This window comes from Oryctolagus cuniculus, chromosome 2 (assembly GCF_964237555.1).
Source record: "Oryctolagus cuniculus chromosome 2, mOryCun1.1, whole genome shotgun sequence".
Classification (NCBI taxonomy): domain Eukaryota; kingdom Metazoa; phylum Chordata; class Mammalia; order Lagomorpha; family Leporidae; genus Oryctolagus; species Oryctolagus cuniculus.
The window spans coordinates 171,329,387-171,342,105 of NC_091433.1; the positions used below are offsets into that span (position 1 = coordinate 171,329,387).

Here is a 12,719-nt window from a genome sequence, read left to right on the forward strand (position 1 = left end):
CCTCCCCCCAGGTAGCAGAGGTGGGACTGGAGGATCAGGGACACAGGAGGGGACTGTTGTTGAAAAGTTGCTCTCCTTTTTGGCAGGTGGGTTTCATGAAGACGGGGAAGGTTGTGGCTCTGGAGGTGGAACACTTCAGCAATGCAGGGAACACCCAGGATCTCTCTCAAGGTGTAAGTAGGACCCCTGCCTGCTCCTGGGGTGACAGGGGGTCAAGGGTACGCCCCACGGCCCGATGGCACACACAGGCACAGGTCTCCCCCACAATTCCTGCCCGCGCTGTTGCAAGTAGCCTCCTGCCTGGTCTGCATCCCAGGCTCTCCATCCTTGATTAATCTCTAAAGCACAAAAATGGTCAGATTAGAAAATGGTCAGATTAGAAACAGCATTGTGCAACTATGTTGCCAAACAAAACAGTTCCAGAGCTTTATATATGGTGTGGTGACATTTTATTTTGTGTATGTGTATGCTTGCGTGCATATATTATGAATTCAATTAATTGGGATTTTTTAAAAAAGATGTATTTATTTATTTGAAAATCAGAGTTACACAGAGAGAGGAAGAGACGGAGAGAGAGATATATTATCTTTCATCCGCTGGTTCACTCCCTAAATGGCTACCACAGCCGGGGCTGGGCCATTCCAAAGCCAAGAGCCAGGAGCTTCATCCAGGTCTCCCTTGTGGGTGCAGGGGCCCAAGCACTTGGGCCATCTGCTTCCTTTCCCAGGTGCATTATCAGGGAGCTGGATGAGAAGTGGGGCAGCTGGAGCTCGAACTGGTGCCCGTATAGGATACTGGTATCACAGGTGGCAGCTTTATCCACTGTGCCATGGTGGCAGGCCCTGTTAATTGGAGTTTAGTTAATTATTGGGGTTGATGTGTAACACAGTGGTTAAGTCACTGCTTAGGATGCCCACATTACATCTTGGAGTGCCTGTTGGGAGTCCTGGCTCCTTCACCTCTGATTCAGCTTCCTGCTAATGCATACTCTTGGAGGCAAATGATGATGGCTGGGGTCACTGGGTCCCACGAAGTGGACTTGGATTGAGTCCCACACTCCTGGCTTCAGCCTGGCCCAGTCCTGGCTATTCCAGCATTTGAAGGAGTTAGGGGATCTTTCTCTGCCTCTCAAATAAAATGAAAATAAATTTTTAAAACAATTTAAAAAGATTCTTTAAAACAATAAAATAAAACTTTCAGAGAAGCTAAATTTAGCAGGGCTAAACTGAGCGAAGAACGATTCACAAATCAAGGAGCCCTCAGAAGAAGAGGTTCACAGAGCCTTGCCCCACAGTGTAGGTAGGCAGCTTTTCTGAGCAGGGAGTGAAAGTGATGGACAGACACAGACTGGCTCCAGCCGGGCATTTGCCTCGTTTGACAGTGGGCTGGTCTGATCTGGGACTGGCTCTGCTGTTTGGTGCAAGTGTGCACCTCCATGGTAGGCTTGCAGTGAGTTTATGTGCAGCTCATTATATAATTTATATTATATATACCCACACACATATGTATGTATACTTATATACATATAAAATGGACATTATTGTCCCAGAGTTCTGGAGGCCGGTAGACTACCATTGAGCATGGGTAGGGCCACCCTCCCTGTGCAGGGCTCTGGAGGAGAGGAGAATCCATTCTTGTTCTTTCCAGCATCTGACAGCTGATGGCACTCCATGACTCCAGTCTCTGTCTTCCTAACACCTTGTCTGTGTCTGCTTTCCTCTAGCTCTATAGACCTGGAAGTGCTTCTTTTTTCTTTTCTTTTTCTTTTTCTTTCTTTTTTTTTTTTTTTTTTTTTTGACAGGCAGAGTTAAACAGTGAGAGAGAGAGACAGAGAGAGAGACAGAGAGAAAGGTCTTCCTTCCATTTGTTCACCCCCCCCACCAAATGGCTGCTACAGCCGGTGTGTTGCGCCAATCTGAAGCCAGGAGCCAGGTGCTTCCTCCTGGTTTCCCATGCGGGTGCAGGGCCCAAGACTTGGGCCATCCTCCACTGTACTCCCGGGCCATAGCAGAGAGCTGGACTGGAAGAGAAGCAACCGGGACAGAATCCGGCACCCCTACCAGGACTAGAACCCGGGGTACTGGCACTGCAGGCAGAGGATAAGCCTGTGAGCCGTGGCACCAGCCTGGAAGTGCTTCTTGACTTAGCACCCAGAGGTGTCTCCATCCTAGGAAACCCATGCATTGAACACCCCTTGCCTACCTAGCACCACGGCCTAGCAGCGCAGTGCGCTGTGGAACATCACTTGTTTCTCTTCATGGTTGTGTCGCTGGTTGGCAGCCATGGCTCACTCTCCCTGCCTGGCATCATGAGACTTTATCATTACACATATTATGAATCTAAGACAAGATCAAAGTTCAAACTTCCAAGTACAGATTCTACCAAATGCATATTGCTTTCACACCATCATAAGGTCAACAAATTGTATCATGATTTAGGGACTGTTTATGCCTGTGACTGCATTAAAGGCCCACCCCAATAATCCCACATAAGCTGCTTCTCTTTAGAGCCTTCATTTTGTCATACCTTTTGCCATGGATAGTGGTGTGGTAGTATTCATAGGTGCTATGATTTGGAAGTGAAAATATCTTGGGGAGCCATTTTCTTCACATCACAGATTTTTGTATCAAATGTCCATTAAATCCTATTGAGTGATGGTATTATTGAATAAGTCTATATCCTTTCTGATTTTTTGTCTATTTTAAAATTAATTTTGAGAGAGGAGCATTGATATCTCCGACTAGCATTATGGATTTTTCTGTTTTTCCTTATGGTTCTGCCAGGTTTTGCTTTTTATTTGCAGCTCTGTTCTTTGAAGCAGACATAGTTCTTTGGGGAGGACTGTTTTATCTTTATAGAATATCCCCCCATAATGTTTTTCTCTGAAGTCTGCTTCATCTGACATTAAGCCTAACACTCCTGCTTTCTCTTGATTAATGATTGTATGACTTATCTTTTTGCATCGTTTGACTTTGAACCTGCTTGCATTGTTGTACCTGAAGTGCCTTTCTTGAAGTTTTTTAACCAACTCTGCTAATCTTTTAACTGTATTTATATTGGTTAAAGTAATGACTGATTATTGGGTATAAGTCTGCTACTTTATTTTTTTGTTTGTTTTGTTTTGTGTTTGTTCTCTTAGCTTTTTTGTTTCCTTTCCTGTGAGTTACTTGCACATTTTTTCGAGTTGATTTTTATTTACTTGTGATATTGTTGAAGGTATCTCTTGTATAGTTATTCTTGGTTGCTCACTGAATTGGCGCTGTTGATACCTGTAACTGATAGTAGTCTATGAGTTGTCATTTCACCAGTTTTGGCAAAATTTAGAAACCTTAATCCCTCTACATCTTCTTGCCTTCTCTACTTATACAATTTTTATTTAGAATTCTTTTTTGCATACATTTGGAGCCACATTGAAATGGTATTATAATTTTTGCTTCAACTAGTGGACATGACTTTCAAAACTCGAGAAGAAAAGCCTGTTGCTTTTATCCATGTTTTTGCTTAAAGTGTTTTTTCTTCCTCCCAAGATTCCAAGGTTCCTTCTTTGATGCTTCTGTTTCTGTTTAGAGAACCCCTGCAGTTATTATTCTATTACAGATCTTCTGGGAACAACTTTTCTGAGTTGACCTTCATCTGAGAATGTCTTGTGTTTTTCTTTCTTACTCCTGTGGGGTAATTTCATTGCCCCGTAGGAACATTGAGAGTTCTTTTCTTTCAGCATCTGAAAAATGTGGCACTTTTTTAGAAACTCCATAGTTTTTGCTGAAAAATCACTTGTTATTCTAATTACCTCCCCCAGATAGGTAAGGATTCATTTCTCTGATTGCTTTCATGGTTTTTCCTTTATCTTTAGTTTTTAGAAATTTGATTATATGTCTGCTTATGGATTTCTTCAAGTTTATCCTGTTTGGTGGTCACTCAGAATACAATCTATAGGTTTATGCCTCTTGAAAAATTTAGCAAGTTTTCAGTTATTATTTTTTAAGGATTTTTAGCCCCTCTCTTTTATAAAAATTATTTATTTTTATTTATTTGAAAGGCAAAGTCAGAGAATGGGCATGGAAGGGAGAGTGCGAACCATCTTCCATCTGCTGGTTCACTCCTCAGATGCCTTCCGTAGCTAGGGCTTGGCCAGGCTGAAGCCAGGAGCTGTATCCAAGTCTCCTATGTAGGTGACAGAGACCCAAGCATTTGAGACATCCTCTGCTGCCTCTCAGGCTCATTATCAGGAAGCTGGTGGAAATAGAGGCAGGACTCAATCCTATGTATTCTTTTTTTTTTTTTTTTTAAGATTTATTTATTTGAAAGTAATTTAGAAAGAGGGAGAGGCAGAGGCAGAGAGAGAAAGAGAGTTATTCCATCTGCTGGTTCACTCCCCAAATGGCTGCAGTGTCCAGGGCTGCGCCAGGCCAAAGCCAGGAGCCAGGAGCTTCATCTGGGTCTCTCACGTGGGTGCAGGGGCCCAGGGACTTGAGCCGTCTTGCATTGCTTTCCCAGGCATATTAGCAGGGAATTGGATTGGAAGTGGAATAACCAGGACTTGAGCCAGTGCCCAGTGTGATGCCAGTACTGCAGGCCCCAATCCTAGGTATTCCAATATGGGATTTAAGCCTCCTGGGTAGTGGCTCACCCACTGTGCCAAAATACCTACGTCTAGCCCCTCCTTTCCTTCCCAGACTCCAACAACATGAATATTAGGTCTCTTTTGATCATGCCACGTGCCCAGGAAACTGTTATTTTTGTTTCATTCTGTATTCTCAATATGGCTTGTATTTGGTAATATATATTATTCTACTCTTCAGTTTGCTGGTTCTCTCCTCTGACCCTTCTCTGCTGCTGTGGAACCCGTCTAACGAGCTGTTTTGGTTTTTATATTTTTCAGCCCCCTAAATGTCCATTTGATTCTTTATATCTTGTATTTCTTTGCTGAGACTTTCTGGTTTTGATTCCCAAGGCTTTGTATATTTTCATTTGTATCAAGTGTGTTTGTAATTGCTCATGGAGCATATTTATCATGGCTGTGTTAAAACCATTATCAGATAATTTTACAACTTTGTCACCTCAGTGTCCTTGTTCTTTATCTTTTATCATTCAGTTTGAAATATTCCTGTCTCTTGGTTTGATTTTTCATTGAAACCTAGAGCAACCCAAAGTTAGAGTACAGATGGTGATGATCTGCCGAGATGCTGAATCTTATTTAAACCTACTTTTTCTCTTTTGACACTGTTCTCCGCTATTGCTCGGTCGAGGTAGAAGTCTTGATTTTCCACTTGGCGTTTGCTGATTCACAGAGTGGTAGCAGCTACTATTTGCTCTGGGTGGCAAATCAAGGTGATACGTGCTGCCCACTGACACTGGAGGGGGATGGCCTGCTCACTACTGGACTGGAGTCCTCCTCCCCTGACACCACCCAGCCAGGGAGAAGGTGTGTCTTTATGGCTAGGCTGGGTGGAAGTCCAGGCTTCTCCTCTGTTCTGTAATTTTAGGGGTTGGAGTAGGACGTTATTAATGGTTGTTGAAGATTAAAGTCTCTGCTCCCTACCTGGAATTCTCTGACACCCCAGGCCAGAGTATTGGGCCACCACATTACAGTCCCAAGACTGAACATCCAGGGGATTGGAAGCTGCTGTGTATGGGGGGGGCGGGGGTTGGCAGGCATGAGGTCCTCCTGTGTTGTAGCAGTAAGAGAGAATAGAATCCCCCATTGACGAGGTCAAGGTGGGGTATTAGATAAGCACATTATTTAGAGATGTGGAAGAAGTGGATCTGAATGGCCGATAAGAGTCGGAAGTGGCTGCTTTTGGAGGATGGAAGGAAGGAAAGTGGAGGGAGCTTCTGTTTTTCTTTTTTTTCCCCCTTATTTATTTATTTATTTATTTTGACAGAGTGGACAGCAAGAGAGAGAGAGAGAGAGAGAGAAAGGTCTTCCTTTTGCTGTTGGTTCACCCTCCAATGGCTGGCGTATCGCGCTGATCCGAAGCCAGGAGCCAGGTGCTTCTCCTGGTCTCCCATGCAGGTGCAGGGCCCAAGCACTTGGGCCATCCTCCACTGCACTCCCGGGCCACAGCAGAGAGCTGGACTGGAAGAGGGGCAACCGGGACAGATCCGGCGCCCTGACTGGGACTAGAACCTGGTGTGCTGGCACCGCAGGCAGAGGATTAGCCTAGTGAGCCGTGGCGCCAGCTGGGAACTTCTGTTTTTCCTAACACCACCTACTGGAGTATTTGACTCTCAAGTATTTGTACTACAGCTTTCATGGGAATTAAAAAAAATTGACAATGAATTAATAAAATCAGCTGTTCTTTTAAAGGAGCTGTCAGGTTAGGAAAGAGTGTCCCCATAGAGGAGGTAGGTGGGGGGATTATGGTAAACAGTGTGCAGTAAGGAGATGATTTCAACAAGCCAGGGAAGGAGCAACTGGGGCTTGAAGAGGAGCAGCAGACAGTGTGGCTGGGAAATGCAGGCCTGCCCACAGCCCTCTGAGTTCTATTTTGAGGATCCAAGGAAACCAGTGAATTGCTCTCTCCCATCTTGGTTTCCTCTACTTCAGATCATGGAACGAGCTCTATTCCATATGGACAACTGCTATAAAATCCCCAACATCCGGGGCACTGGGCGGCTGTGCAAGACCAACCTGCCCTCCAACACAGCCTTCCGGGGCTTTGGAGGGCCCCAGGGGATGCTCATTGCCGAGTACTGGATGAGTGAAGTCGCCACGACCTGTGGGCTGCCAGCAGAGGATGTAAGCTGGGAACCTGGTTCACGAGCCAGGGAGGGGTCAGCCGACACTGGGGGAAGCCTGGCTTTGTGTCTTGAGCGTCTCTCTTGGGCTAGGGGTGGGCAGATAGCTGGGAACCTGGTTCACGAGCCAGGGTGGGGTCAGCCGACACTGGGGGAAGCCTGGCTTTGTGTCTTGAGCGTCTCTCATGGGCTAGGGGTGGGCAGATGCTACCGAAGGGGCTGGAAACTCAACTTTAGGTTGTGATCCCCCATCCCGGTTTCTTGCCGCTGAAAAGGCTTCAATGTCTCTCTCCTTGGGAAGGTGCGGAGGAAGAACATGTACAAAGAAGGGGACCTGACACACTTCAACCAGAAGCTGGAGGGCTTCACCTTGCCCAGGTGCTGGGATGAATGCCTGGCAAGCTCTCAGTTTGAGGCGCGGAAGAGTGAGGTTGACAAGTTTAACAAGTAAGTTCTGAGGGTGGACGAGAAGCACGTGCTGGTGCCCCTGGGACTTCATGGTCTGAGGCTTCTCTGCTGAACCCCACACACGAAGCCAACACTCCAGTGTACAACAGACCCGGTTGGGTCTGCCAGCTTGTTCCTAGCCACCTGTTTATGACCTGGTAATGAACTTCAGCCTGGAGCAGGTGGGCTCAAGTCTGCCCTCAGTGCTGTGACCTATCACTCACGGTTTACTTGACACAGCTACGTGCCTTCTGGCAACAGCGTATTATATTTATTTTTCAATTGAGAGGTCGAAAAGAGAGGAGGAGGGAGGGCAGGAGGGAGGCAAGGGGTGAGAGAGAGAGAGAGAGAGAGGGAGAGAGAGAGAGAGAGAGAATATGAATGAATGCTGGCTCATTTCTCAAACATACACAGTAGCCAGGGCTGGGTCAGTCTAAAGCCAGGAACCTGGAACTCTGTACAGGTCTCCCACATGGGTGGCAAGACCTCAACCATTTGAGCCATCATCTCCTGCCTCCCAGGATTGCATTTGCCAGGAAACTAGGTTGGAAAAGAATAAATGGGCCACAAACCGGGCACGCCAAGAAGTGGCTTGCTCTCCTTTACCTCGATGTCTGCCTAGGACTCTGAACACCACAGATATGAAGCTGCCTCTGATGCTTATCTATAAACGTGAACTTGGTGGCCATCACCATCTTGTTGATAAGTCTCCCTGGAGTTTATCATCTGCACAGTGGGGATAGTGGTACTGACTCTTCACAGAATTGGAAAAAGTCAGACATAAAGCATTGTCTATTAGGAAGGCATAGCACAGTATCACAGCCCAAGATCACTAGGGCCCGCTGTCCCAGTCTGAATACCACCCAGGGACGAAGGGTGGTGCTGCTTTAAAGCCTGGATTCCTGGGGAGGGGAGGGCCCAGAATCCACACTCCCACCTTCCTTCTCCTTGTCTGTGCTTACTTGGTCACAACTCAGTATGTGCAGAACCAAAGATGTCCTGTCCTCTGATATGAAGATGTTGCCTGAGAGTATGTCCACTCTCACATGAGGATGGTTGAGAAGCTTCCATGAGAATTATTCCTTTTTCTCCAGGGAGAATTGTTGGAAAAAGAGAGGACTGAGCATCATCCCAACCAAATTTGGAATAAGCTTCACGGTTCCTTTTCTGAATCAGGTATTTGCTTCCTGTGGCTTCACCCATCTTCACTGGCCTGGAGCCCCAGTTCCCCCAGTAACCGTATTGCAAAGGGAAATCTCCTTGACAGTGGTAACAGAGCTGACCGGAGGAGCCTTTGCTGGTTAAATGAGCTTTGAGCTTGCATGTCCCTTTTTGCACAGTATGTCACAGGACAGTGAGACTCCGAGAAATGGGTTAGTCTCTAGCTTTCTCCTCCTGCGTGTGGAACTGTGGCTCTCTGCTTTTCCATTTTACTTCTTCATCTGAAGACCCTTGACCTCCTTCCCTCTGGGGATGAGAGACAGAGAGAAAGGTGTGCAAACATGTTGTCAGTGACCGAAGGGTTGTAGAATCTAATCATGAAGTTCATTCAGATGTACCTTTTGTTAGGGGTTTGCATCCAAAACATTGCTGCTGGCTTTCTTTGTTCTCGGCTCCATGCCTTTGGTTGGATGCCTAAGCTGAGTCACAATTCACTGATTGTTTTGTCTGTCTTCCTCCTCTGGCTCTAGGCCGGAGCCCTGGTTCATGTGTACACGGATGGCTCTGTGCTCCTGACTCATGGGGGCACCGAAATGGGCCAAGGCCTTCACACCAAGATGGTGCAGGTAAGCAGCCCTCCGGGTGTCCCCTCCAGCACGTGCTGTCTGTTGTGAGGGAAAACACTGTGGGACTTTCCAGAAGCAGGAGTAGGTGTGGGATCTCCCCCCGGCCCTGCCAGTCATTCGCGTGCCGCCTTGGGCCAGTCTCCTCCCCGTATTGGCCTCAGTGTCCTTATCTGTAAAGGACTGGCCAGGAGACTTCCATCGCCAGCCCTCCAGGGCCCCATGGCTCTGCGTAGAAGGAGTTGGCTGCCACACTCCGCGAGACTCCTCCCAGTGGAATAGGATAACGAAGCTGGCCTAGAGTCAGTACATCTGTTTGGCTCATGAGCACTGGCCAAATTGAAGCCAAGGTTAGCTTAAAAAGGCACTGTCACCAATTAAGTTTATGCATGTTTTATCTAACCAAATCACTCCACAGAGTGCTGTTTCAGACTCAGCCAGATGTCCGAGTATCTTAGAATCAACAGGATTAGAACCTGCAAAATTATCTGCTTGCCCCTCTCAGTGAACCTGAATTCTGTCTTGGGGAGATGGTTAGCCAAGCCCCACGCTGACCCCTTCCCTAGAAGGTGCTGTCTTCTCTTTTCACAGGTGGCCAGCAGGGCCCTGAAGATCCCCACCTCCAAGATCTATATCAGCGAGACGAGCACCAGCACGGTGCCCAACACCTCTCCCACAGCGGCGTCCGTCAGCGCTGACATCAATGGACAGGCGGTCTATGTACGGAGCCCGTGGGAGCTGGCAGAGCAGAGGGCCTGGCGAGTCTCCCGGGCGGCTGCGGCAATGGTTCCTTTCAGCCTCTTTGGCCATAGCCTTGCCCTTGGCTCTCCTTCCTGGAGGATGCTAAAGGGGAGGCCCAAGAACCATAATTGCTTCCACCAAAGCCAAGAGGGATGAGGGAGGGAGGGGGAAGGGTTTTGGTGGGGGGAAGCAGGGGCTTCTGGGCAGGTACTCTTCCTGTTGTTGGAACTGGCCACAAGGGAGTGGATCACAACTGAAAATTGATGCTGGGATCTGCCTGGTCAGAGCCACTTGATGGGAGTCCTTCCAACATTTGGCCATGTCTCAGCCTAAGAGCTGGATGGGAAAATGTTCTCCCAACAAGGGCTGAAGTGCAGGGTAGTGTTTCTGCCATGGGCCTCCATGATTCCCGGGAGGGTGGCACCCTGGGTACAGCATTGCTTGGAGAGGACTGAGGCCCCGGCTTCGCCTGAGCCGTAGAGTGCAGAGGGCTGATGTGGGTGGCTGTATTTTCTGCAGGAGGCTTGTCAGACCATCCTGAAAAGGCTGGAACCCTTCAAGAAGAAGAATCCCAGTGGCTCCTGGGAAGACTGGGTGAGTCTGAGTTCCTCCAGGACACTTTGGAAGATGCACGGGCATCAAAAGCAAGGCTTCTGTCCTTACCCCCAACGAGGGTGAGGGCCAGCAATTCATCCCACCAAGAGAAGCCAGGTGGTCTGTATGATTTCACAGGACAAGGAATGCTGGGCCCTTCACTTCCAGGATCTCGGTGGCCTTGTGGGACTTGGAGTTTTGGCTTCCCTGAGCCTCAGAGGAAGGATGACCACGGATGATGTGAGGTCTTGCATCACTCGGCACTTGTCCCGTGCCCCAGTTGTTGGACAGCCTGGATGAGCCTTGTCTTCAAACCTCTGCCCGTCCACAGGCTGCCCTGGCAGCCTCTGCTCTTACCAACCCTCAAACCTGGGTCTACTGAGAGAGCGTGACCATGCTTGAGAGAGCTTATAGCATCCCTGTGACTGTAGCATTGACGGGTGGAGTAAACACTCCACATAAAGATAAACCCAGTCCTCTAGATCAGAGGCCAGGAAGGGACTGTCGGGTGGGAGACCACAGCACCTCCAGCAGGCAGAAATACCGGTGGTGCCTGTGTCCCTGACCCCCAGAGTTGGAATAGCCCTAACTGTAACACATAGGGTGTGACTTCACGGAAACCAGCTCAGGGGGCACGAGCAGCTCTCTCTAGCTTAAAGAAAGCAGCACTTCCACCAGATCCATGCATCTGTGCCTCCCAGGACCTTATCTCCCCTTCCCACACTCACAGACATCAGGTGTGTGAACACCTTAGGGATGCAACTTGAGTGTGGTAATTTGGTTTGGGGCATGGATTTGTCAGGCAAATTTAGTATCTTCACAGCAGCCTTGGTGGCAGTTTTGTGATGTCGGACCTGTTGATCTGAGCTTTGCCCTCAACTCCCTTGTAAGCAGATAATCCCAATAAATCACCCACAGTATACCACCAAATCCACACCTACACATGATATGATGTGCCTAGTGCAGATCCCAGGCCAAAGTCTTTTTCGGGAAGCCTTGGTCTTCTCATCTGTAAAATGAATAGAACAGCGCAGATCTTACAGGGTTATAGTAAATACTAAGTAAGATAATGAATGCAAAGTGCTAATTAGCAATTTGTGCATAGTAATAAGCTTGGTAATTGACAGTGACATTGATACAAATTATATTAAGGACATCTGAAAGCTCAGTGTTGTGTTCATGCTGGGGAGACCAAAAGGCCTGTTTTATAGTTAAAGAGGTGATGGACGGAGGGCTTTATCACTAGGAACCTGTAAGGCTCACGAGGTAAGTAGCTTGGGCACTGCAGAGAGTTCCTTTCATGATGGCTTGAGTAGGGCATCGGCATCAAGGACGGGCGATTGGAACAGTGAGTTCGAGCTGGTCACTGAGGAGTAACAAGGATTTGGATGAATACAGCAGAAGTGCATAGATGAAGGTGCAGTGGTGTGGGAACAAGGAAGGGTTGGGAGAGTTCCCAGCTGAGACTGGCCAGGGTGCTGATGGTGTGCGTTCTAGAAAGGGCCAGAGAGAGGACCGTGACACCCAGCCCCAGGCTCTGCTCCGTAGGTGATGGGGAGTCGCTGAACGCTCCAGGGCAGAGCAATGACGTGGGAAGCGTGGTTTGGTAAGAGGATCACTCCTGCTCTGCCGGGGAGCTGGCGGGGACAGGAAGTCCGGGCAAGAGGTGGCAATAGTACTCCAGGCTTCAGCTGCTGAGGCCGTGGTGCCGGCAGTGGCGATGGGAATGGGAGGTGAGGTATGGAAGTCTGAGTCATAGGAAAATAAGTTGATCAGCTTCCAGATAACGAGGTTGAACTCATGAAGGCTTGGTGGCAGGTCAGGGTATCTGGAAGCCACGCCTACCCCTCCCTGATGACCCTTTCTGTCTGCAGGTCACAGCTGCCTACCTGGATGCCGTGAGCTTGTCTGCTACTGGGTTTTATAAGTAAGTATGGGTCAGCTCTGGCCCATTCACTGCAGGATGTCAGCCTTAGCTCCCTGGTGCCTTCCAGCTCCGACACCCGTCAGCCTGGGGTCAGGAGAGAGCAGGTGCACCGAGACGCTCATCTCTCCAGCAGACTTGTCCTGGTTTCAGCCTAGTGATGCCCTCAGATACGTGGCTTACCCAACTGTGTGCCAGGGGGCTAAAGCAGGAGTCAGCACTCTGAGGACCTCATTCTAGTTCTGGCCTCAGAGTGGACTTTCTGACAGGGGACAGTCAGTGGCGCCCTCTGATCCTGTTCTCACCTCCACCATCCCCGCCAATCTCAGCGTTCCCCTGCAGGATCTAGGGGTGTTTGTTGATCTCATTCGGGCATTGCTATTACCTGTGTGCTGCTTTGTACTGTGCATTGCATTCCTTTTTAAAAGTTTATTTATTTAATTGAAACAGAGAGGGAATGGAGAGGCAGAATGTTCTCCCTTCTGGTT

At 48.4% G+C, this 12,719-nt stretch overlaps 1 protein-coding gene across 6 annotated transcripts in view; it reads left to right on the plus strand.

Annotated features, from left to right (window-relative positions):
- Nucleotides 1-12,719, plus strand: part of XDH (xanthine dehydrogenase) — a 92,797-nt gene that overhangs the window by 46,680 nt on the left and 33,398 nt on the right. For all 6 annotated transcript variants that reach the window (XM_070067912.1, XM_070067908.1, XM_070067910.1 and 3 more), the window contains 8 exon segments: nt 87-173; nt 6,551-6,742; nt 7,043-7,188; nt 8,283-8,364; nt 8,880-8,975; nt 9,564-9,692; nt 10,233-10,307; nt 12,182-12,234. In XM_070067912.1, the coding sequence (XP_069924013.1) occupies nt 87-173; nt 6,551-6,742; nt 7,043-7,188; nt 8,283-8,364; nt 8,880-8,975; nt 9,564-9,692; nt 10,233-10,307; nt 12,182-12,234 (860 nt within the window).